General features: G+C 41.4%; 1 protein-coding gene across 2 annotated transcripts in view; it reads left to right on the plus strand.

The window, feature by feature from the left end:
* pwn (calcium-binding EGF-like domain-containing protein pawn) overlaps positions 1-26,798 on the plus strand; it is a 102,581-nt gene that overhangs the window by 14,687 nt on the left and 61,096 nt on the right. For both annotated transcript variants that reach the window (XM_019046890.2, XM_072297481.1), the window contains exon 2: positions 6,741-7,080. In XM_019046890.2, coding sequence (XP_018902435.2) covers positions 6,972-7,080 — 109 coding nt within the window. In that variant the 5' untranslated portion in view covers positions 6,741-6,971. The remainder of the gene's footprint in view (positions 1-6,740; positions 7,081-26,798) is intronic.

The following is a 26,798-nucleotide window of genomic DNA, read 5'->3' on the forward strand; positions in this document are numbered from 1 at the left end:
AGGGGCTGTTTAGGAGACCGTTCAAGAATTACGGAGGCCCTTTTTGACGGTTTCTTGACGTTTCTTTCCTTCTGCATGCCACCCGTAAGCCAAGTTTTCACTCTCCTCCTTTTGAAAACCTGCCTTGACTCCGCCCTCCCCTATACATTTTTAAAAAAAATTACGCAGAAAATCTAAGGAAGTGCGTAAAAATATTACTATCTTGGCTTTTTTTCAAAGTGAGAGGCTTATGTTAGTCTGAGCCTGGCCCCATGGCCACCTCATCTCCTCGCAAGATCCCGAAAACCAAGCTTAGATCCTCCCTTTTCCCCTCAGTGCGAACTTTCTCCTTCAATTCGACGAGTAGGCATCTTCTTATGGACCACTGCGACTAAGAATTATCCTCGACGAAGGTTTTCTACACCATCCAGCGTTTCTGGGAGGGGGGCAGATGATACCATTTTAAATTCTAAGTGGACCAGGCCCCCTGGCCTCCTTAGCTACGAGAATAACCCCAACTACTAAACCCCAAACAATTCGCAATGAATCATTCATACTTTAATCTGTCAATCACACACATTTTTAACCTAGTTTTCGTCTTTTTTCTAATAAATATTTTGTTTAAATATCATGTTTAATGGAAAGCTCTGCTCTTATTCCCTTATCACTTGATCCATCAAAGCTGTTTTGGGATTACTAGCAAAATTAGTAAACTTGAAGGACTCTTTCGGATTTGGCTCTGTATGGTTTACTTTCCTACTCCTCGTTAAAGTCACCCGAAGTCTCCATGTGTTTCCGCGCGTCTGTGGCTTGTTAATGCGTTATATCTAATTGAGCATTTTCACTTCTCGTTTAACGAGCTTAATTATGCATCCGTCTTGAGCTGGTCTTGAGTTTTCACATAATCGTTGCTGAGTTATTTTGCTGGTGGAGGGCTTACCTCCTACCCGGGTCTCCTATCACCGCGCAGTCCGCATGGTCTCCTCCCGAAAATTTTTTGAAATTTCAACCCTATTCGGATGCATTTCAAGGCTCCTGAGACTATCAGTTACTGCACAAGAATGAAAAGCTGAAAGTTAATTGCACGTTACTGAAGATAAACACGGCGAGACCTGCGCAAGTGTCGCGTTCTATGGGAAACTCTGAAAAACATGGCCAACCACCCTATTCTGTTCGACAGATAGGCATCTCCTTACGCGCCATTGAGATGAAGGCCTATCCATGACGAAGGTTATTCTCCACCATCTAGAATTCCTGAGGGGGGAAGCAGATGATACTATCTCAATTCTGGGGAGGGGGGTGATATTATTTTTCAATTCTGGGGGGCAGGCTCCCCTAGCTACGCCCATGAATTCAGCCTCCTGATGACCTTCTCCAGTTCTCCCTCCTGGTCGGAAGATATCGGACGCATCAGGGTCTATTTTATCTGTTCATGGGGGTTCACCACGAGATGCGCCATCGTGATGGCGAGGGGGTAAGAAACTTTTCTTCCTCCCGGGGGCGTTGTTTTCAGACGATATCCGGGCACCCATCGAGAGGTTTGAAACGGCGCGGCGCGGTCGCTTCGTAATTGCTATTATTTTTCACGGAGGCAGAGCGTATTCGCCGACGCCAACGACCTGCGAATTGCTCTGCTTGGCAAGAACCACGTAACTTCAATGGTCATTACTTGTTGGGTACGCGGTTTTGGCGAATCTCGCGATGAGGCGCGACACGAGAAAAATACTAACTTACAGCGAGATGCAAGTCTGAGCCTCTCTGTCTGGCCGGACTTCGAGAGTGGAAAAGCGTGCGCATTCCGTAATTAAAGTAGATCGCGGTAGCCGATGGTGGAGCGAATGATGCCAACTTGACCTCGTGGTTAGAAATCACAGAAACACTTTCAATGGCAAGGGATTGCACTTGAGCTACGGAACGAGTCGTATTTTGTTTGGAGGCAACACTCGTAATACCTATGTTGTGAAAACAAGCAACAATCGCATTTTGTTCGAAGTTGTTTTAAGTGTTAAAATAACATTTATCATCCGATCAAAAATATTCTTTTAAAACCAGTAGAAATACTTTTAAAAATTATTCAAAAATTACTTTAAACTTTTTTGTCTTTAAGTGACTTATAAAAATTATAAAAACATCTTTAAAATGATTGATTTACGACTTCAAAACATATTTCAGAAGCTTACATTTAAGTGGTTTTGAATCATTTCAGGAAGTCCCGTTTTTTAAAAAAAAAACACATGTTAAATATTTTATTGTTTTCAGAGGTATTTTAAAAACATCTTTTTAGCGCCTTTGTGCAATAATTTGTGTTATATGGCAACTATGGCGAAGTAGCTGAAGACAAAGAGTTAATCTTGGAGGGAGTTACAAAACACGATCAACTAGTACGCTAGACTGGGGTAGGTCGAAAACGATCGCCTTGAGCAGAACGAACATGGAGTAATTCGATAAATATACAATGGTGGACGTTTTTCCCTTTCTTTCTCTCTCTCTCTCTTTCTCTCTTTTTAAAGTAAAATTGCCCCACGTTTAAAATGCCTCGCAGGGCCCCGTGTTCCACAGCACAGAGTACTAATCACATGTTTGGAGCCTCTTTAACTTCTTGAACCAATATTTTTCAAAACAGGGGATTATATTTCTTTTCAAATGGACCCTGAAATGCACGACGACATATTAGAGCTTCAGGGCTCATCTAGAAAAAGACATTTGCCCCCTTATAGGAAAAAAATCGCTCTCTTGCGAGACAAGGCAAATGGAGACATGAGTAGATAAAGGAATGATGCGCAGGTTGTAATTAAAAACATACACTGAGATTAGGTGCTTCAGAGAGTTGAATAAATTGTCAACGGAAAATTTGCAACGTAGCAATGCAGGCGAACTGGCTCTCAACCCTTCAAATAAAACCTCGTCTAATCTCTAGCATGGTGGCCATCAGAGTGTGCTTCGTGGATTCCCAGGGGCTAGTGAAAACTCATCTAAGGATCTCTGCCGTGCCAAGGAAGAACGCCGTATGAACATTCGAGAGTTGCCAAATTTCCCTTGATAAAACATGTATTTTTGACAAATTTATGCATATTTTTACTTGAAATTTTCACATATTTTAGATTAAATTGCGTAAAAAATTGTTTGAAAATTTTAGAAAATAATATTTGCAATTTTCCCAGTAAATTCGGTTTTATCGGAGGAAACTTGGGAACGTTTGAAGGCTCATACGGCGTTCTTCCTTAGCACGGCAGATCTGCAGGACAACATTTAACAGAAAAACCTTTCCGCTTGTCCTTGCATGGGCGGCCAGGCGGGAACAGCGGAAAAAATTAGATGGGCAGGTCGACATGAAAAAAGAAAAAGGAAAAAAAAGAGGGAAAAAATGAAAATTCGTGTAACTTTCCGTTCACATATTTCGGTCCCTGCGCCTCTGATTTGGACCCTCAGCGAGCGAGACCGGAACCTGATCTCTCGTGACCCAACAGAGGTGGTATGGAAAATGTAGCGGTACAATAAGCCATAAATTAAGAGCAGAGCGTTAATTCTGAGATAGATGATGCTACAAACCGCGGAGCACCTTAAAAAGTATTTAAAAATAAATCAGACGTACATAAATTTTGGTTGAAAGTTGATTCTAAGGAAATAATACAGGCAATCTTAAAACGGCCCCTACGGGCAGTCGGGCACCCATCCTCTCAGACGGTGTCGCGTTTTTGCACGATTCGGCGTTTATGCAGCGGTGGGATAATTTGTCTGTTTTCTCAGGCTACAAAGCAAGACCGTGGCGGCGGCGGCCCTACGACCGGGCACTGGCACTCCGTGGCCTATCATTGACTCCCTCTCATTCCCATTTCGATTTTGCATCAACAATGGCCGGAGATTAGTTCGGATTGAGCTGAACTCATTGCACGCGAATAGATGTCGTTCATCTTCCTCGTTGCCGTTGCCGTTGCTCGCCATGAAACCGGGACCGGGCGAAGCCGATCGTTGCCCTCCAAATCTCCCGTGCTAAGGAAGAACGCCGTATCAACATTCGAGAGTTGCCAAATTTCCTTCGATAAAATGTTCATTTTTGCGGAACGATATGAGTGTTTTTCCTTGAAATTTTCAGGAACTTCAGCTGAGATTGCGAACAAAATTATTTGAAAAACTGGAAGGAAAATATTCCCAAGTTTACCAGGAAAATCGTGTTCTATCGAAGGAAATTTGGCAACGCCTGAAGGTTCATACGGCGTTTTTCTTTAGCACGACAGAAATGACGCTTGTTCCCGCTTATGCTGCCCGCTGCGCCCGCCTGTCTTCGTCTTCGCCTCCGCTTGCCTGCATGATGGACCCAAGCGCCGGATTGTGTTTCTGTATTCAGTGCCAATACAAATTCATCCGTGAAATTACGGCTCAGATGGAGACTCTTTTTCATTCCGAATTCCTTCGCAGGTGACAAGTCGATTCGACCGCTATACCGCTGTGGCAAGGAACCGTCCCAGGAGAACTCCGCAATCTTCTAATTCCCGCTTATGGAAAATCGATTCTTCAGAGCTTTCCCGAATAATTTTCTCTTGCGATGGAGTCCTGTCTTGCCACGAAGCTTAGCGATTGAAACACATGAGTCTATGTGACTTAAGCGGATCCAGACATTTTGAACGCGGGAGGCGGAGGAGGGGTCCGAGGGTTTCCCCGCGAAAATGTTCGAAATTTTAAAAACATCTAACATGCAGTTTGAGTCGATTTCGTCATGATTCCTTATCAAATATACTCGTTTTTCCTTCTTCTTTCCTCCGTCTCTTCCTTCTTCCTTTCTTCCTTTTTTCCCCTCCTGTTTCCGGGCGAACGGGGGGTCGTATGCCCCCTACGCCCCCCCGGATCCGTTTATGACCGTGTAAGACCTCGCGAGAAACACAATGGTGCGACTGCTTTAACCTGAAACTAATTCACAAGCTCATAAAAGCTCTGAAAGTCGAGACTTTAATGGAGGAGATCCCATATTCCATATCTACGTACCGTCGAACTGTCCATCTACCGATTGGGAGCGAATACATTAGGAGGGTTGCCACTTTGCAGGGACATTCCAAGGCTGCAGAAATGACAACCTTGCCAATGTATTCGCTCCCTATTTGTGCATGAAGAGTTTCTGCCTCACAATACGCGATACATTTTTTTAAGCAACTTGGGAGTTTGGAGCCTCTTAGCCCCAAGAAAAATGAAGGAAACCCGCATTAGTTGCCGTTCCGTTGGTTTTTTCGTGGGAATGCATGTAATTTTTAAACTTGTACAAATTAATATTGATCAATTGATTGATTGATTGATCACAAGATGCCATCTACCAGATGACCTCTGGATCAATAGGCAAGGATGGCGATTAGGTGTCGCAGAGCGCCCGAGCGCGCTGTAAAGCGACTGGAATGTATGTACAAATTGATAAGCGATAAGTTATTAGTTCGTATTTTGGCTATGACTCAACTAGATCAATAATGACCTTTTGCTCGATCTAAAACCACAGTCACGCCGCGTTGGGCTGGTCGGTTTTTGAAAGCCTATACAGAGACTTTGTATCAATAAAAAGTCACGTCGAAAAGCGGAAATCATCACTATCAAAACGCCCTGTAGGAAGCTCCCGGCGAATCATCGAGACGCAGCCATTTTTCTCTGTAATACGCGAATATAACATTAAGTCGTCTATAGCCGAGGGAGAGATTGTAACGTTCGTGTGTTCGCCACGGCAACGTGAGTCAAAAGGAAGCCGGAATGATTCGACGAGTTCAGATCGGAATTCAATTAGTGGCTGATTTGTGTGATCTGCAGCGGGCTTGCTCTCATGAATGGGTACGTGTGTAATGACAATTGATGAGTCAGTCTGCAGCAGTCTTCGTCCACAGGCTGTGCTCGGCCGTGGGCAAGGATCTGAATCCAATGTAATTTTGATAAATTGATTGATGTTTTACAAATTCATTTCTGTGTGCCGCCATACTAATGGGTCTGTAAACAAGGAATGAATGAAAGCACTACGCATCATCTTCTCACTGTGAAATTTCACGCGGATAGGAAATCACAGAGGATGTTAGAAAATCAGCTCCGAAACAATTGAAAGTGTTTAAAATTACCATTGGTTTCATTAAAAAATACAAATGATGACATTCGTATAAATCTAACTTTAATGTGGATCGCAGGTAGCAAAAATAAACTAGCGCGATTACAGTGTTTTCAAAATGGTACAATTTCTCCATTTCTTTTAAGAATACATAATACTTGTACAGTTTTAAAATTCACACTATTAGTATTTTCCTTTAAAATTAACAATTTTTTGGCGGGAATCTAAAACTATTTGCTATTCTGGGAGAATTTTTAGATAATTATGAAGAAACTAATTTTTTACAACACTGGAAAAAAAACACATTGGATCTAGAGTCCAGACTCTGAAAAACATCGACAAGAAAAAATACTCTTGATTCAATCGGATTTTTGCTTAAATCAAGAACCAAGCCTCATAATTTGAGCAGATTTCCTTTTGATTTAAGCAAACATCTGATTAAATCAAGAGTATTTTTTCTTGTCAATGTTTTCAAGAGTCTAGACTCTAGATCCAATGTGTTTTTTTTTTTTTTTTTCAGTGAACACTGTAATGCGTTGGTTTCTTTTCGCTAAATACGATCCACTTGATCTGTGTTAAAAATACCCATTAATATATTTTTCAGGATGACAGCAACAGCTGTATTTTTGGATTTTAAAATACTGAATCAATTATTTTTCTTTCACTAATGAGCCATTATTTCTGTCTGTTTCAGGCGCGACTAGGAGTGTTCGTATTCCGTCGGAAAATAGAATTTCGAAAATCAGAAGCGCCAACTGTTGCCCTCGGAGTGCAGCTCGATGGGCGGTCGTTCAGGATGCTACGTGAATATATGTGCGTTTGGAAACAACCGAGTTTGATGTGTTTGGAGTTCCTCCATTTCGGCGGATGTGCAGTGAAATGTGACAGTGTATTTATCGTGTAAAATGCACAATACCCTCTCAAAATGAAGAAAAAATTAGTGATTTTGTTTAGTGAAAATTGTCGGTCCGTGCGATGGCTCACCTCCATTTGTCTCCTTTTTATCTTGCTGCCAAGGATATACTCCTTCCAAGGTAAGCCTTTTTACCTGCATGTATGTTTTTAAGATTTTAGATAATCAACGCATGCATACTTTACATATAACGTATATTTTACGTATATATTACATATATTTTAACGTTTCCAATAAAACATGTCCAGCGTCCTACATAAATATAACTTCTTTTAATTATGAGGGGGAAAATGAAGCATTTATATGCTTTATTTTCTTATAACAGCAATGGAGCTTTAAAGATTTTCTGTTTGTAACAGCTAAAGCGAAAATATTATTCGAACTTCTTAGAGACTTTAACGCCCGAGAAGGAAAAAGATCGCATCAAAAGTTAGTAGCAAGCGTGCTACTCGGTCGAGTAGTTAAAAGCCATTCATGCGGAATTATTGTCGTGAGCTCCAACGATTGCTTGACATAATTTCCTCAGAGCAGTGGAAATAAAATTTTCATGAGTATACATAGATTAGGGGTCGAGTGCGAACTGCCTACTGTATGAATCGACGTAAGATTATTTTTTTTAAGATACTCATTTAAGTGTTTTTCTTTTTCAAATCTTTTCCAGTGTTCCATTCTAAAATTTTACGTCGTAAATGACGTCTTTTTTTCATCGAGTGCTCGGAAAATTGCATTTTTTTTTAGTATTTTACGATGAACTTTAACACGACGTATCGTACTCAGAAAGCCTGCTGACTTCGCACGACGACAAATGACATTTTAAAAGCTTGTGCATACTCATTCATGAATAGGGGCGACGCTTACGATAGAATCCGGCGAGTTGGGTGCGGAGTGCGGGGAGGAAGAATGGTTCTTACGTCGAGCCAACCGGTTTTTATAATACTAAATAGTCCTACTTAATCGGCCTATTCTGGAATGATTCCCAGTAGGTGGCTCCTATCGACCACAAAAGAATTTGTCCCATTTCACTCCCAGGTTAAAGCATTATCATTTCATTCATTTCATTTATTCACTCATTCATTCATTCAGCGTCTACTAATGTAGTAGTATATGGTGTACAATTAATCTTCATATTGCTTTCAAGGAAACGGACATGAATGCCGAGCGAGGGCTGTGTAATATTATTAATCTCGCTCGCGTGGCTGTAAGTATGAACGATGTTGAACATTAAATTGAGTATTATCCGCATCGATAATGGCAGTGCATTCAGTGGCGTAGACAGAGCACGAGCCCTGGGGTCTGGATTCTTGATCAGAAACTTTCCCCAAAAAAGTCATTTATTAGGATTTTCAGGAATTTTTTGCCCTAGAAACCCCCCCCCCCCCCCCTCGGTAATAAATTTATAACTGATGATCCTTTCCCCTCGAAAAAGTTCTAGTAATGCCATTGAGTGTAATATGGTTCGTTAGCAGTTCTAACCGCACAGCACGCTTGCTGCTAAGTATTGATAGGCGTTGTTTTTTTCTTCTCGGCGTTTAAGTCTCTGAGATGGTTCGAATGATCTCTTCTTATCTTCACAAAACAGATCTCGGAATATTTCTCGAGCTTCCAAAGTTTCCCGCTGAAAAAGTGTGGTTTGCATTTTTATCGTGTTTGTCACGCATTTGACGCTGGGGACTCGTTCAATGATGATTTTCAATCACATGAGAAAATACGTAGTCAAGTTTAGTTTTTTTCTCTTTTAAATTTTTATGATGCTACCCCAAAGAAAATCTAAAATCTCTTCAAATCCCAATTTAAATCACAGTGCCTTCCTATAAGCGAAAGAGCGGTTTTAAGAACGACCACGGGAGCTTTATACGCGAAGGCATCAAAGTTTTAAGGGTTTTTAACGTTTGAGATTTTTCTGAAAACGAGCTGCGCGTTGATTGTTAAAATTGATAGATAGAGCTTCTGTGTCTATATGTCGCAGGCAAATAGTAAAATCAGGCATTTTGTCAAATGCCTAGGCAAATAGTCAAATATTTTAACTTAGAGCGAAATTCTAATTCTTTTCCTAATTTCAGACAAAATAATTCATTGCTCTTGCAAGAAAAAATTTTCAATAAAAATTTGCACACACACTAGTATTTTAAACAATTTTTAGCTCCTGAAGAGTCACTGATCTTGAAATTTTCAGCATGTCGTAAAATACAGAATATTCGGAATTTCAACATTTAAAAATAAGAGAGGCAATTGAAGAGGAAAAGACGATAAGAGTTCATAGGTTTGATGAGTTATTTTTCCAAAAATAGTGAAAAATCGTGAGCTCTTCGCCATAAATACACAAAATTTTGTAGACCGTCAAAATTTGACTATCTGCCTAGGCATTTGACAAAATGCCTGATTTCACTATTTGCCTGCGACATATACAAAGAAGACGTAAGGAGTATGGAACGATTATTGGTTGAAATGGTTGGTTCCTATATAGACTAAGGGAGAAAATGATTGGCTAAGTATAGGGTCTCTCGTGGGTTGCCGTTAGTTAGTCTATTACCTAGGTACCTCCTTTGTCCATTGCAACTAAATTTTTCAACCAATAGGATCCGGATCCCTCAATATCCCTTCTGTCTTCTTTGTCTAAAACTTTGTCTATAAACTCCAAAAATCAGCCTGCTGTTCATTGGATTTTCCTGCTGACCTGACCTGCACAGCGACATCGCGGCGCTCGCGTCTTGGATGCTAGCGAAAGACAACAGTCGTGAAATTGTTGAAACTGTTGTGTCCTACTCGTCATCATTGCCGGCTGGTGAGGCCGACGGTCGGTGAGTGGTGAGTGTTCTCGGTTACGTGCTCCGATTTTGATCAACTGTGACAGGTCTTGACAACTGCTCCGTGTGCCTCCAGTTTGCTCCCCGATTCCCGATCATCATGCCTCATCGGTCACTCGTCTCCCGAGCACTGTTGCCGTTTTCAAAGTAGGAAATGAATCCATGCAAAAATACGCCCTAATTTTCCAACTGTGATGAACATTTCGACGTGTTTCTGCTAAACAGAACAATACGCAAATGAATTGAATAATAAGGATCACTGGGAAAAAAGTCGCTTGAATCTAAGAGTCCAGACTCTTAATAACATTGACCAAAAAAAAATACTCTTGATTCAATCCAGATGTTTTCTTGATTCGAAGAGCCGAGCCTCTTGATGTAGGCGGATTTCCTTTTGAGGCAAGCAAAAAGTCTGATTGAATTAAGAGTATATTTCTTGTCGATGTTTTTAAGAGTCTGAACTCTAGGTACAAGCGACAATTTTTTCCAGTGATCTATGTGCATACTGCATAGGGTTTGCATGCTATGTTTTCTCTTATCAAATTCATTTTCACATTGTCCCTTTCAGTATAAATACGTCCAATTTAAGAAATAATGCACACCGACTAAATACTGATCCACGAATTAATTGATTTCTGATTGAAGGGCGCAAATCCACAAAACCGAATTTTATAGAAGCAGAAAAGGGCCCTAGTAAAAAAAAAGGCCAAAGGTACCTGTCCTCTCTCTTTTATCTTTCGATTTAAAACACAAAATTCGATTGTAGAATCATAGCGCGAGTTTGGTAGTCACATATGGACTTCATCTAGCCATTAGAAACCAACATTTTTGGCTTATGCGTATAAACATTTATGTGTATAGGGAAACTAATGGTACATACATTATTTCTGAACTGAGCAAGTAATTGCAGTTCCTTATTGCTGCAGGCTGATGACTGAAATTGATGATAGACAAAGTGATAGGCAAAGAAGACATATAGAGTGTATGGAGCGATGCTATTGGTTGAAATGCATGGTTCCTGTAGACTAAGAGAGAAAATGATGAACTAGGCTGCCGTTAGTTAGTCCATTACTTACCTCCTTTGTCAATTGCAACCATCCGCTTCCACCAATAGGATTCCTCCCTATCCCTTTTGCCTTCTCGGTCTGTCAACCTCAATAATTGGCCCGCAGATCTGGAGAGTCTCCTTTGATATTTCTCGCGACTTCGCTTCAAATAGTGGCAACAAGGTTGCGAGGATCTGAGACTGGAAAACTGCCGCAATTTCCCATGATGGTAAGGACAGGGACAGGGCAGCCTGGACATTGAGCCATTGAGCGGCCTACGTCACCTGTCTCAGGTTCACTAACACTTACCGGCTCTCCTCCTCCTCGCCTGAATCGGTGCTGGCAGTCATTAAAGATATGCGGCTACGTAATAGTTCGGTGCCAAGAGCCCGGCTCAATTCCACGACCGACTGCTACTGTTCCTATCGTTCACGGAAATAAAACCACTCATCCAACTTCACCAGTAGCACACGACCGTCACTGATCCCTCTCTCTTTCACAGTGGATTTTCGATTGTGAAACCAAAGACAAAGTACCGATGGCCAAAGTGCGAAACCACGTATGTCTGTTCGCGACTCTGCAGACTTCTTGTCTCATCATATTATTTTTCATTGGGTAGCTATGAATGTAATTTATTGAAAACTACCTTGATTTTTCTTCTCTGTGTTAGCAGAATATTTTGTATAAAGTTCAAGCTAATAATTGACTTGATTCACTGCAAAAAATAAAAGGAGCGAACATTTTGAAACTCAGGAATGGAGATACGTGTTTTGCACTCAGGCCATCGATATTTTAGGCTTACAATTAGGCCCTGTTGACCTGCTCTGACGAGCAACGGTTTGCGGAACTAGTATCACGGGCCAAGTATCACCGGGTAATTCTTCGCAAAATATTTGATAGAATTCTTGAAAAGGCTGAAAAAAGTCATCTACAATCATGGCCGGATTTACCTACTTGCCGCCCATGGGCCGCCTGTATTTTGCCGCCCTCTTCTCATTAATTTTGAAACATCAATAAAAACCATCAAGTAAACGTGCCGGAGGGAGAAGGGTGCATAAGACGCGTTCACTCACGTGATGGACACATTTTTTGCGTAAGCTCTGTCAACACTACTAGCAAAAGTTCACGGAACTTCGCGCAAAAGTTCAGTTCCATAAACCTATCTCTGTGGGGACAAGGCCTTTCATTGGTAAGAGATGAGCTAACAATTAAGAAAGAACAAACATAATTGTGGTTTAATAATTTTAACTTTCGCCGCCGCGCCGTGCCGCGCTGACCACACTGTGTTTGGCGCAATGCGTGAAGTATTCGTGTAGTCTTGTAAGGTCTGTGCGTTTCACGCCGCGCCGACCACTGTTGGCCGTACTGTGTTTGACGCAATGCGTGAAGTATTCATGCAGCCTCGTAGGCGCTAATATGTGTTACATGCCGACCGCCGCGCCGAGGACTTCTTCTTTTCATCTCAAGTCCTCGTCATCATTTCTCTTTGCGCCGCCCCGCTCCAGGCCAAATTACGCGTTTGGTTTCTCTCTTAACTCAACTAATTAAAGGTGCGCAGTCTTCTGTATCACAAAAATACGACAAAATTATAAATTAATGAACTCTCAGGAAATGAAAGATTTTGTCACCTTTTCTTGTTTGTAATTTTTTTCTGAATCCGCTTTTTTTGTACCTGCATTTAAAAAAATTGCAAAATCTGCCGCCCCCTAATGTTGCCGCCATGGGCCGCGGCCCATGTGGCCACCCCCTAAATCCGGCCCTGTCTACAATTTTGAAAGAAAATGATGACTACCCCTATAAGAAGTAAATTACGACGGGAAATCTGCAACTTCGGAAATCAAGGTAAATAATTTCGTCTGATAAAAGTACCATTGATATGTTCATGCGCCGCATAATTTTTTGGTTCTTTTGTAATGAATCAAATTACAACATTTCCTTCGAAAAATTGTTCTTCAGCTGTGTTTTATTTAGTAAGGATATTCCAGATATTCGGGTTTTGTCATAATAAATAGTTTCATGTTATTCCAATTCGTGAAAATCCCGATAGGATGGAATATTTTTGAAAGTGCAAACAAATCAACTCTCAAACTTTGTATAAATGTTAATTAACTCTTCCTCTGAATAGTCTAATCCAGTCGTGAATTATAGGTACGTACTCTAGTATCAACCAGAAGACTTCCAAGTTACCACATCTGACAGGCCGCCATAGTTGGAGAGGCTGGGTTTCCCCGAGAGTTGTCGTCTACTTCTTCAAACCGCGGTTAATGACGTTGCTTTCTGCATAATGGCGCTCTCTTTGTCAAAAGTAGTGGCAGTAACCATTACATTTAGATGAGCGGGTGTCATTACTTAAGGCGTTTGCGCGTAAATGATTTTTGCACAATGGGTCTATTACACGCGCAAGAGAAACAGCCGTACAGTATTTACAGGGGCAAAATAGCTCAAAAATCACAATGGTCGCACCAAAATAGTCTGAATTCCACTCCTTCGTGCGCAGTTTACAAAATTTATAACACACTTTTTCAAATCTCCCGCCTATAAGGGCAGTTTTCTAGTCGCCGTAACCAGTGAACTGCAACCTCCGTTGGCGACCTCGGTAGTCGAAGTCGTAAATGCGGAAAGTTGCCGATTTTTTGTTGTTCATTTATCTCGTTTACAAGCTAACGTGAGCTTTTATAGTGATCCGTGCTTTATTGTTAGAGTGTATTTCATCGATATACAGCAGGTATCTTGATACATTTTTATGTTTAGAATCGACGTTTCCACAAGTTGCCGGAAGTTTCCTCTACTTGTTTCCAGATTCGATGACTGAAACTGCCCCCGGACGCGGAAAATTCGACTGAGCGTGTTCCAAATTACGCAAAGTGCGCACTGAGGAGTGGAAGCTGGACTTTTTTATTGTGACCATCGTGGTTTTCGTGTCATTTCACCCCTTGCCCTAAATTTAAACCGCTGTACCTCTTGCGTGCAACAGAAAATCAGACCCTTTTCCGCACAATCTTTATTTCGCTCGAAAAATTACATTTTGGATCCGTTGCTCGTGGCTTGAATGCACTATTCGTTCCCTGTGTACCCTATTAGCCCTGCATGTTGGTTTTTGAAACGATATCGAATGACCTTGATCAATGAAAAATATTGCTATCGTAGAAAATCGATCAAGTTCATTCGATAACGATCGAACAATCGACTCGCTGTTTAGCAAAAACCACTGAACTCCAATACTATCCCCTGCTGAGATGCGCTTTTTGCTCAACACGATGTTGTGTCGTCCAGCTCGCGGCTCTCTGAGCTCCGGAATGCGGTTTTCTCGCTCGTCATCTCTTGCTTAGCCCTCAATCGACACTGCTGAAGGGCCGTGACTCTAAGTTCCTCCCTTCCCTTTTCCTTTGAGCACACTAGAATTTCACGTTTGCAACTCTGGAGACAGAGAGCAGAGCCTCTTCAGAGACTAAAATAAACTGGAAAATCTGAAATAAAAAGAGCTGAAAAGCAATTGTAATTCATAGAATGGGATAAGTATTGATATATGTGGATACACTAGAAAAAGTATCAACTCAAATATTATTTGACCGAAGATCATTTAGCTCAAATAAATGATAATATAATCTCATGCAGAACAAAGCACGTGGGCGGAAATTTGAAATAGGGAACATTCTTGTCCCCCATGGTGAAAATTGGCGATAAGAGCTGCGTTTCAAAATACCATAGGAGTTCTTATAGCCGACTAAAGAAGGCTATTGAAAATCATATAGCTGGCTGTAGAAAGCGGAGCAAAGCATATAGCCGGGCTATACGAAGCTATAAAAAAGTATACAGTCGGGCTATAGTTCCTATCGCCGGGCTTTTCACTTTATCGCCATTGGCTATAAAAGGCTGTAAGAACTTGTGTAGAAATTCGTGTGCTTTGGAAATCATTAAGTTTGACACGGAACTACCTTATTATTTACAAAACACATTATATTTTCCTTTAAAACATATTGTTTTTTCATCAATTAAAATGAGATGGTCCATACAGAGTGTGCAAACATTTCAAAATCATGAGTTGAAAAACGCTGACTCCGCTCGCGAGATTAAATACTAGAGCCTAACACAAAGCGGAGCGGCGACGCACTGGCGCCTACAAACCTAATAGGGATACTTCACGCATTGCGCAATGCGTGAAGTATCCCTGTTAGGTTTGTAGGCGCCAATGCGCGTTTCGCGCTCTCTGCCTGCCCGCCGCGCCGCAGCGTGCCACGGCGTCTGAAGTAACTATTTCACACCAGAGGTATTGCACAGTGTCATAAGAAATTGAAGGCTCTCCAACATATTAAGAATGACAGGCATCCTTCAAAAGTACGGAGCTTTCCTCGCAAAATAAATCAAGATACTACGGTACAAAAAGAGAGCGGTAGTCCAAAAACTAACTAAGTCCTAGTATCCGTATTTAGTAACATTTAGAATAAACTTTATCGTCTGACTGTTGCTTAATCGCCATCGGCTATAAAGGCTATTAGAAATTGTACAGCCGGCTACAGAAGCTATTGGAAATCTTACAGCCGGCTTTAGGTCTATAGTATTTTGGAACACGCATTTTACTGCCAATTTTTACCAGGGCTTAGTCTTTTACTAGCATATAAATATGTTTTACTCCTATTTTTTTGGCCTAAATATGAAGAAAACTCTTTTTTCTAAAAACTCACATTAAAAACGTGCCTAATATTCATGTTTTTTTGTAACATTGATCATGGTACAATTTTTACAGAGAAAAACTCGTGCAATCTTGCATCGATGCTCAATCTCGTTTGTTCGTTTTCCCCTCGTTGCTTGAGAGTGCGCGTCGAGGAGTTACAGCAAGTGTTATGAACCATTTTGCGCGATTAGTTACTTATTTTATCCTCTCCGTCCGACCATCCCGCTAATCTGCACTCGTTAGGGGCCGCCTGCAATTTTTTCCCCCTCTCTTCATTTTGAATGACCGCACCACCTGCCCTGCCCTCACACACCACTTAACCCGCGAAATGGATTATCCTTTTACTCCCCGCACGCCTTCTCGCCCAACCTCCCTATCCTTCCCGTAAAAAAATAACATCCGAGACCTTTTAATTATCTGCATACGCACTTGTCGTCGCCTATGAATTTTCTACGGTCCTTTTGATTAATAGTCAAAAGCCGGGAGGCTCGTCTTGCCTTTCAGCGGTTTATCCTTCGTAATTAAAGAGGCAATTTGCGTGGCGTTTTCGTCATTAGAATAGTTGAGCTAGTGTGCTATAATTCTGTGCAATAGCAAAAGACACGATTAATAAATCTCTATCGTTAAAATTAATGTAAATTAGGGAAGATGGAGAACATAAGAGAAATTCTAGTGGATTTTTAAAGCACACGAAGCCATTCCGTTGCTCCTCTGGCGTAAGGACGTACATTTCGATTTCCAAATGAGCCCTAGAAAGCATGGATTTATATGTGAAACACGGATCACGTGGAAATTGAGATACGCCCTCACGTCAGAAGGGCGACGATTCGAATGTCATTAAAACACCAAGTCAACGCCCGCATCCCATAGAACAATAAAAAAGCTCACAATCTGTTTCGATTCAAAGAATGATGCAAATAGGATGCTCGAGTGTCTGGTATTTGTCTCAAGTGATTAAAACTATAATTCAGCACGGAGGGAGTATCTTTTCAGAGGACAAAATGTAATTACTTCAGTTAAAAATGCATTATTCAACGAGAATGCTGTTATTTAATGAATAATCAGGAATCTGAGTCATCAGCCCAGCTAATGAATGAGAATAGCTTCAAGGTGAATACTTCAGATAATCCGCTCACTATTCTTACCAGGTACCTCGCTGCCATTTTATCGACAGGGAGAAATCTAAATCCCCTCCCCCTTTCCCCAAAAAAGTGTGTACAAAAGAAAAGCCCTCATGTGGATAGAGAACCACGTATCCCGATCCGTGCATACTATTCGACTGTCTGAGTATCATTACTCTCAAAAACTTTTATTTTTATTAAACGTAGTTATCTTCTTACACTTAAATGAATATTTTCACATCAGTATATATTTACACCTAATTTTAAGACTACTTTACAATTATTTATATCCAGGACAAGATATTAGGGGGAGCTATCTACAACATGGAGCATGGGATAGGTTCCCAGAAACAAAATATTTTTTATTTCAATCGATCCTTAATTTGATGTTAGTTTACCTGTGGAGAAAAGAGTTTTAAAGTGTCAAAGAGCATTATTTTCCAGTTTAAAAATCTCCTGGTCGTTAATTTCCATCTAAAATTTTCAGTGAATGACCGTCTGTCAATTTTCTCCCACACTGTGCTCTGCTTTCTTAGCACGGGGGAGCAAGACGATCTGCAGTAACCGTCAGGTGAATCAGGTAACTACGGGTTGGCACGTCGCTTGAGTGGTTGGAAACAAAAATAGGAAAAACGTCCGATTTCATATTAGATACCTAACAAATACAGGACATAGGCAAACTTTGCAAAACCAATCAAAACTAAGGTAGAATCTTGAATACCTATAGATCGACGCACAAAATAAAATTGGCATATTGGTGTCGGAATCAGCAAGCTAGAAACTGCCTCTTTTTATACTTTGAGCCCTGAAATAATTCAAGATTAAGGTTTTCCTCTCGGTCACTCAGCCTCTGATAAGTCTCGAGTCACTCCCAGGAACAATCATTACGGTTTCGCTGTATATCCGTTAATTCCAGTTGCGTCATTATGCGTTTTTTCTGCTCCATTTTTCCACAAGTATCATTACTCTGTGATTATCAACAGTGTCATTCTATGCAGTTCCACCAAGGGGCACCTACGTAGCTACGTAGCTCCCACGCCACCACCAACCGACACGATTGTAAGAAATGAAGATGCTGCCGATATCACGCAAATGACGGTTCTTGATATTGTCGAAACGATTCGCACACGTCAGGGATTTACGAGCAAATCTCCTTCATCTCTCTCTCTCTCTGTCCTCCCTCTCTCTCCCCTCTTTCCTCTTCTTTCTCAGTTTTTTTTTTTTTTTTTTTTTTTTTTTTTTTTTTTAAATGTAAACAATTTCAAGATTTACGACGGAAACTTATCATTTTTGGCCATGAAATTGCTGAGAACATTGCAAGTTGCGGATTAACCGCGAACTTCTCGAACAAAAATATAAAATTGACCTTTTTAACTAATTTTTAACGCGGCCATTTTTGTTGGCCATTCACTTGCATTGAGCATTGCGCGTTGCGGATCCACCCTAAAATTTTCAACCGCCTTTTCAACTATTTCGCGATGTTCAGAAAACGGGATGGACAAATTGCCTTTCGACCAAGCGAATCACGTTTTGCCCGCTTTTGGTCTTGACCGTGACACATATCGTCACCTTCCTGACATAAAGGCGCAACTACACTCTACAATGGACCCTGTCTTCCACACAATTCAATGCTTTTCCGGGCTCATCTCAATGTGTAGTTACGCCCTTATGTCAGCCAAGCGACGATATCGTCGTTTCCCGAACATAGGGACGTAACTCCTTTCCAAGGTTGCAAAATTGACTCAAACATATCAATCGTTTACAAGAATGCACTTCAGCAATTTTCGTCTAAAATTTTCCTGATTTATGCGCGAGATTTTCCGAAATTTTCAATTAGGAATGCCCAAGATTCTCTCAGTACAAATGCAATTGCCGGGGAAAATTCGGCAGTATCAAAATGTAGCCACGTTCTTTCATGGGGAACGACGGTATATTTCTGCGAGGTCTCACGATTTTGCGGAATGAAATCGAATAGTTTTCACATAGAAAATTACATTTAATCGATACATCGTTGGAAAGGTTTCTCGAAGGAAAAGAGAGAGGGGCAGAATAGAGGAAAATCACGTAAGTGAAACGACGTGCTCGATGCGTGTGAGCAAGCACTGAGCCACGCTCATGCGCAGCCATGTTTGCATAATAATTCACACCGCGCGCGCAGCCGCATTAACGCCCTTAGTGAGTGCATTGCACCACGCCAGGTTTACGAATATTCACTGCGGCTAATTAAAATTTTATGCTTTCTATCTTAACGGAGCACAGTGGATCGAGTCAATAGGAGAGGTCGGACAAAATTTGGAAACTTTATGAGCTTATAACTCCGTCCATGCAACATTTTGAAGTTTTAGAAGTGGTTCCATTGGTTTTCTCGTGAAATTTTCTTTAATGAGCACCCCTAAAAATTTGAAATGCGACGAAATAAACATCAAAATTTGAAGTTTTAGTCGAAAATTTCATGTCCGACCTCTTCTATTAGCTCGTTCTACTGTGCGAAGTGCTCGACGCTTCCCTTTTGTCCCTCCCCTCTACCCCCGCTTCCACCCGAATCCTCGCTCTGTAATTTTATCAAATGAGCCAACTGTTAGTCAATACTTTACATCCTCAAGGTAAATACGTGGTTAAAAAAAAAAAAAAAAAAAAAAAAAAAAATCCCAAGTATCCTTGTGCCTTTGATATACATACAACTAACAATAAGTTTCACTTGATTTAAATAAAAGAAAAACGATCAATGGGAAATGATGCCATGCTAAGAAAAAGCTCCGTATAAATGTTCGGATGTTGCCGAATTGCTCCTTGAGAAACACTCATTTTTGAGGAAAGTTACAAATATTTTTATTTGAAATTTTCAGGCACTATAGTTAAAATTGCGTATCAAATTGCTGAAAAATTTGTAGAAAATCCATAATTTTCTCTAAACGTTCTTGTTTTAGCGACGGAAAAAACGTCTATAGAGGCTCATGCGGTGTTTTCCCACAGCATAGTGAAAAAATCGACGCCACAAGAGTATGTGATTTTTTTAAGGTAATTAACCCAAAAATAAAGTTAAAAGTGCGGCTGAAAACATTTCACCAGAAATTCAAAATTTTGAAATTTTTCGAATCTCGTAAAATGGAGGTACTGAAAAAGTATTGAATTTCTCTGTCGAGGAGGCACTGAATTTCTTAGAAATGTACTGAAAAAGTACTGTAAAAGTACTGATTTTTGGCCAGCCTGTTTTACTAGACACCCTGGGAGCGCTATACGATCTAACGATCGACTTTTTTTTCAGTTTGGGACTCTGATCTTGAGTTGCAGTATAACTAAATCCATTGATAAAATGACATTATTTTGGCGTATTTTTCATGTGACAAAGCAAGCAGCTAAACGGTTCTAACCGAGAGGTCCCGGAAGCTATCGGAGGAGCCGGTGAATGTCACCGATGACATCGCAACACGCAAGCGAGAGAATCTTCCTCGCGCTCAAGCCGTGCGCAACTGTCCACGGCTAAGTTGGAAGCCGCGCAGGCGCAGTTTCGTCCGCAAACCGGACAATCCGGACGCTCTAACTGTACCTATTACTGTTCAGTGCACTTACGCGCTATTAATTAGGAGTGGATTATGAATAAAAGTGCGGCGAGCTGGAGATCATTTCACGGGACGGCTAGTCGATTTACGACAGGCTCTTCCTCACTTTTTCACACGCTGCGCCGTAATTTAAAACGAAGATGAGTATATGACGTGAGAAAGTAAAACTGTGCTTCGCGTCGAACGACGCTACGAAAAAGTAGCGGAAGATCTTGCTTGAATTTGTGCTCTTGGAGTCTTAGACTATTAGCGATAGGTATTTGAGAAGTGGGAATTCAAAACCTGGAATAGGTATGGTATCAGGTATTTCCTCGGAATACTCCATGCCATGTAGTATGGTACACCGAAAAAATTGAAATATAGTTGCGAGTTATAATGATGAGATTGCAATTTTTTTAACCATGAAGTTGCAGTAATTTAGTATTTCATCATTTGGTCAATAAATGCCGACTTTAAAGAATCAGCGAAATGACTTCCATGTGTCCTAAAGATAGACACTATTTAATTCTGTATAAAAAATTGCAATTTTTTTAAATTTTATCGCACTAAATTTCATTAAGAAGACGGATCGTAACAATTTTAATAATAAATGATTCTAGATAGTTTGATTCCACAGGTTGGCTGCCCTTTTGGGCCCCATAATCTCCTTGACCTGTCTCCATTAAGTACTCTAATTCTGATCAATACCGTCCCAATAATGTTGATGGTGGTCGAACGGGGGGGGGGGGGGCGCTCTTGCCTGTTGTTGTTGTTGTTGTTGTGATTCTTCTTCTTCTCTTCTTCTTCTTCTTCTTCTTCTTCTTCTTCTTCTTCTTCTTCTTCTTCTTCCTCCTCCTCCTCTTTCTTCTTCCTCCTCCTCCTCCTCCTCCTCCTCTTCTCCTTCTCATGAGCATAATGTCAATACCCCGAAATGTAAATGACAAACTTGACGTGGAGCCCAAGAGCCATCGTTTATATAAACAGTATTGAGAGGAGGAACCACGAAAACGCCATCGGAGCGTGGCAGGAATTTTTCGACGTTGGCTCAGAGCCGATTCGACATTACACCCGTTCCTCTACCCATCAGTGACGCACTCCAGCACTTGACATCAGAGAGCCCATGGCGTGCCGGGACTGTCAACGAACAGTGAACAGTGAACTGGACAGCCGTACCGAAAAAGCGCCTAAGCTTCACGGGGCTCCCGCGGCACCCACGTTTATCTTCAAATTCGAGACGTTTAGTTTAACGTCCCGAACCGCCGCCGCCGCGCCGCGACGACCCGTTCAAGGATGGTGGTAAGTGGTAATCGCGTCTATTTCCGTTATTCCGTGTCAATCGCCGTCTCCGTTATTCTAACGCACGCCCCCGCTAGCTCCACCCTCCCCTTCCCCGGTTTTGTCGCTTATGTGGATTTTGGCGATATGCACCATTACGTACAGCTCGTCCCAGCGAGGATCGCTTCATGAGCCAGGGGCATTACATCATGGTGTCCAGGACCGCGAAAAACAGGGATTCGTCAGGGAATGACAAATTTCAGGGGAAAATCAGAGGATTTATTCCAGAAACTGGGAATCTCTTCTGCTACCGCTTTCGATTTCGAAGTTTGTGGACATTTTAAGTGCCTGTCGATATCTAGGTTTATGGTATTGCACTTGAGCCGCCACCTGAACTCTTGAATGACATCGTCGGTGAAACTGCAAAAATGCATGTGTAAGTTGCGATGTTTCGGAATCTCCGATGCTGTATCATTTTTTAAAAGGAGACCAAACCAACATAATGGCTTGAAGTTTTCATAGAATATTTTGTATGATGAGAGGAAAAATCAAGGAAATTTTCAAAAATTGACGCTCGGTAGTTTTCCTTTTAAAAAATAAAGTATGACTGGAAGTCTAAAATGCCGCAATCCTAGATACACATGTCTGCAATTTCACCATCGATGTTTGAATCTTTAAATCATCATCATAGTAGAGAAACTCTCGTTGACCAGGTAATACAAACATCAGGAACACTTTTGGAATTATTATACGCCAAAAAAAAATCGACTGAAAGATGAAAAAAATTTAATGGTTCATCAGAAGAAAATCCTGAGGACCTTTTGTTATGAGGTTTGAGTAGTATAAAACGTATTTTTAGTGAATGTCATCGTAAGGTTCTAAGTATATACTGGCTTCTCAAAAGTACCTACTGTCATTCTCACTTCCATGGCTTGAACGATAAATCTTGGATTTTAGGGATTTTTTTTTTATTTTTCTTTTTCTTTTAACGGGCATCTAGCTAATATATTCAGCATGAAATAAATTCCACCTCTGCATTTAACAAATCCAAGTGGCAACGTTAGGTCGCGTCGTGTCAGTTCCATTTACCTGCGAAAATGTCTGATCTCAAGATAACTCGCTATTTCTGCGCCTACGTCTTATTCCTTTCTCTGATTACTTCCACTTCCAGAGCTAAACAAGATACAAATTACACCTTAATAATCCTCAATGTTCCATTCCATCCCGAGAACCACCGGCACCTCCAAATTTTACCCGCATAAATATAAAATTCATCTGCTATCTTTACCCCCCCCCCCCTTTCCAAACGTTCCATCGAAAATCCTCAATGCATATAATGCAAAGTCTGTGACTAAATGCGGAATATGTGTATCTCATTCGCAACTTAAAAAATCTCCGGGCAGGGTTTGTTTTTCACGAGGAAAACTGATCAAAATGTGTAGATTCTTGTAAAATAACTCAAGAGAAAAACCCACTGAAAATGCCCGAGTTTTATTCAAAAATTGCTGCGAAAACATTGTTTAGTGCTCCTTGTAAATTAGTTTCTGATAAATCAAAATAGAACGTTTTCAGAACAAACTTGATTCTCAGTGTGCTATCAGAGGAAGTTCGTCGGAATACCTCATTGGAAGCCTGGAAGCTTGTCTGACTTTTTCAGTGCAAGTCGGCCCGTATAGAAGCGGACTCGGAGGTATAAATGTAACACTCGCTCAACGAAGTTGATTGGCTGATTGTCCTCAGTCGGTTTCTGATTCGCCGTCTCATCGCCGGAGGCGGAGGGAGAGGTACGTAACGAGACGCATGATGGAACGTGAGAACCAAAGGAGGATTCATCATCTCGAACCAATCTACTCGCAGGAACCAATTCCATTAAAATACATTTACAATTCGCTCAATCCTCGGAGGTTCGCCTGAAAAGCAAAACTAGGACCGACCTGGCCTGTTAAACGTCCACATGAAGTTATTTGAGACGCTATTTTAATCGACCGAAAGTATTTAAAATCTCGGGCCTGCTAGTGTTGCCACTTTTATTGTCAAGTGTTTCGACTCACGATTCCAGAGACAGGGTGAACTCGCTACCGTTACCAACTTACAGTCGCTATGAGCGACAATGAAGCCGCTATAGAGCCGTGCGATGAGTTAAATATTCTTAGATGCAACTATTCGTGCTTTCTGGATGGCCGAATTGCATATGCAAATTTTTGAAGGCGTATTCGCTAACGAAGTCTGCGTTGACCCCCGAACTTAGCTTAAGCCTCATCCGATTACATTGGTCAGATTGATAGTGCGGCGTCACTAAAATATATTGTCTCTGCATACGAACTGAGACGATCCATTTTAAAGACCCGAACGAAAGTCCAAGCAACATGATCAGATGAGGCAAAAGTTCAATTCAGAGGGAAAAGCTATTTATCCCGGCCTATGTACGAATCAAACAGGTGTGACAGATTTTTGAACAAGATTTTCACGCCCGGATTTCCTGTCAGCTTTAAGGAGCAATCGATGGCTTGAAATCCGAGAGTTCGAAACTAGTTTTTCTAACAGTTCTGTGATACCGGTTTACTTGAAGATGTCGGATCTAGTTTTCCCCCTTCCTCACCCATATCTTCTTTTCCGTGTCCTCAGATCTTAGCGGCGATGCTTTCGAAATTCGACCTAAATTAAAGTGGATTTTAATTCAATTTCTCAGGTGCTCGAGCAAGAAATCATTTTGGTTGGCTTGCATGTGATTTCTGGCACGTTTATTTTAAAATAGATGCACTGCAGCTGCAGGCTCTGAAGTAAAAACGTCATGCGAAAGGGTTACAGATTCAAAAAGATCACCAGTTACCCCGTGAACTTGAAGTTTCGATTCCTTATTTGATAATTATGGCTAATCACATGACCAGAGAACGTATAGCACGCAAAATGTTTTGCGAGAAAAGCGGTTTTTGCTAAGTTGGGTAGAAAATTCGGAGTAAGGGTTTTCGATCAAAGACATCCTCCATGAGGCCAAGCGTTTTCGTTCACATATGTGCCAATGAAAGACGTAGAATGACGTTTTTCATTAAAATTATTTTTGTTTTGTTTTAAAACTGATTTTTTTAATTGCTAACTTTGAACCATTACAACTCCAATTTCGTTTGACTGTTCAGGAGAGGAGGGGGGGGGGGGGGTTGTTTTCATTCCTCTTGTCTCGCTTTACTGCACTGGGAAAAAAAAACACATTGGATCTAGAGTCCAGACTCTTGAGAACACTGACAAGAAACAATACTCTTGATTCAATCGGATTTTTGCTTGAATCAAAATGAAATCTGCTTAAATTAAGAGGCTTGGTTCTTGATTTAAGCTAGATTCTGATTGAATCAAGAGTACTTTTTCTTGTCGATGTTCTTAAGAGTCTGGACCCTAGATCCAATGTGTTTTTTTTTCCAGTGTGGGGGAGGGGGTTGTTTTCATTCCTCTTGTCTCGCTTTACGGGGAGAAGGGGGGAGTGGCGCTTAAATATTTTTTAAAAAAACTGCCACTTAACACCACCCCCCCCCCCCCCAACGGACATCATCCTGTTCGCAAATGCAAGGGCTCACCGTACCTAGGATCCGGTCGTAGTAACCACCAACCGAACAGCGGAATTTTGGGCATTTCCCGCTGCGGCATAAACGCCTATGCAATCGCCGTGACCATGGAATGATCGCTTACGCATGAGGCCTTTCTTCCGCGAGCAGACGGATATACTTATGTAGACCCGCCACGATATCTCTATGACGTCACAATATTACACGACATTAATTCGGGGCTTGTGAAACCTCGCCGACCCGCGGAAGGGGAGTCGCCGAGTGCACGTGAAATGAGTGGCGAATGTGTCGGTGTTGCGTTTGGGCTTTTACCCGGACCTGGCGCCCCCCCTCCCCCTCGCCCCGCGTCCCACCGCCCCCCTTCGCGACTCCCGCGTCACGATAGTCGCGGTCACCGCGCGCGGCCCAGGCCTCGTTGCACCATCTAACGAAAAAAGTTGAATTAACCCCCTTCTAATTGAAGTACTTAAACACGGTGAAAAATTTGCACCCGAAAAAGCTTCGCAGCTGAAGCTAATATTTGCGGTTCCACCTTCGAAAGTCGGCAAAATTGCCGAAAGCTCGGCACGGCGTCACCGAACATCCGGCAGTTTTGCCGAATATCGGCAGCTGGAACCGCGAATCTCGGCTTCAGCTGCCAAACTTTTCAGGGAGTAGATACTGCCCCAAAATTTTGTATCATGCAAAGTGCACCCCATAAAATACTAAATATACAGGGTGACTCAGCGTAAACCGTCAGGCTTCAGGAGTGTGTTTGATAGGTCAGAATATAAAGCTTTTCTCCTCTACGATTTTTTCAAAAAGTGCCTTCAGTCCAAGCTACTGCCGGGGCTTCCCCCCCCCCCCCCCCCTATCTTGAGGAAATCGTTTTTTCAAATATTGATAATAGTAATAGACAACGAGTTCATTCATAGTTTCAAGAGTATCAGAAAATCAGGTTAAAGAGAGATGCAAAAGTTCATGGATCGCGTTATTAGGAGTAAAAATTTTTCCCCTATTCTCACTTGAACCCCCTTCAATCCCTCTTGAACTTGGGATCGCAATATTTTAGAGGTCATGAATGACTTTAAGGCTGAAAATTATCGGAATTTGCCATTTGTATAATTTAGGTTCGTAACCGTCTCCAAAATTCAGAAAGACCCAGATTTCCCTAAAAATTTATGGAAGGCTTAGCTTGGACAGGAGTCGTTTTCAGAAAAAATTTTACAAAAAGGAGAAGCTTGATGTTCACCCTTTAAACACGCCCTCATATTCTGACGTTTTAACGCTAGGACTCCCTATAAAAGCTCATTCTTTCTAGGTTTTGAGTGCGGGAACAGGAGTCATAACTCAACAAAATTTCATAAAAAGGTTTCTTGAAACATGATTTTTAACGGGGGTTTTTTTTTTTTAGAGTTTTTGAAAAGTGCCGTTTAACGGTCGTCGAAACAAGAGTTTCATTTAGCGTCTCAGCTGTCCTAGAGTACCTTTATAGACAGAGTATGGCCATTTCTGTTCCGATTTTTCATTGGTCGCGAGCGAATAGGCTGACACGATCCTCTTAGGGCCGTAAATAAACAAACAAGATGGCTGTTATCAGCAAGCAAGTTTGAGGTTATGCACATCTTACATCCTCCTGTGATATAGGCGCAAGGCGATTTAACAGTGTTTTCATGTGTTTTTTATGTGTTATTCGTAGATATGCTAATTTAAATTGTTCCTGCCGTGTAATTGAAATTTTTGTCAAATTTTAGCTTCTAATCGATGTTACGGTGAGCCGCCATCTTGTTTGTTTATTTACGGCCCTAAGAGCATCATGAAGCCTAAAAACTCGTCGACCAATCAAAAAACG

This window comes from Bemisia tabaci, chromosome 1 (assembly GCF_918797505.1).
Source record: "Bemisia tabaci chromosome 1, PGI_BMITA_v3".
NCBI lineage: Eukaryota > Metazoa > Arthropoda > Insecta > Hemiptera > Aleyrodidae > Bemisia > Bemisia tabaci.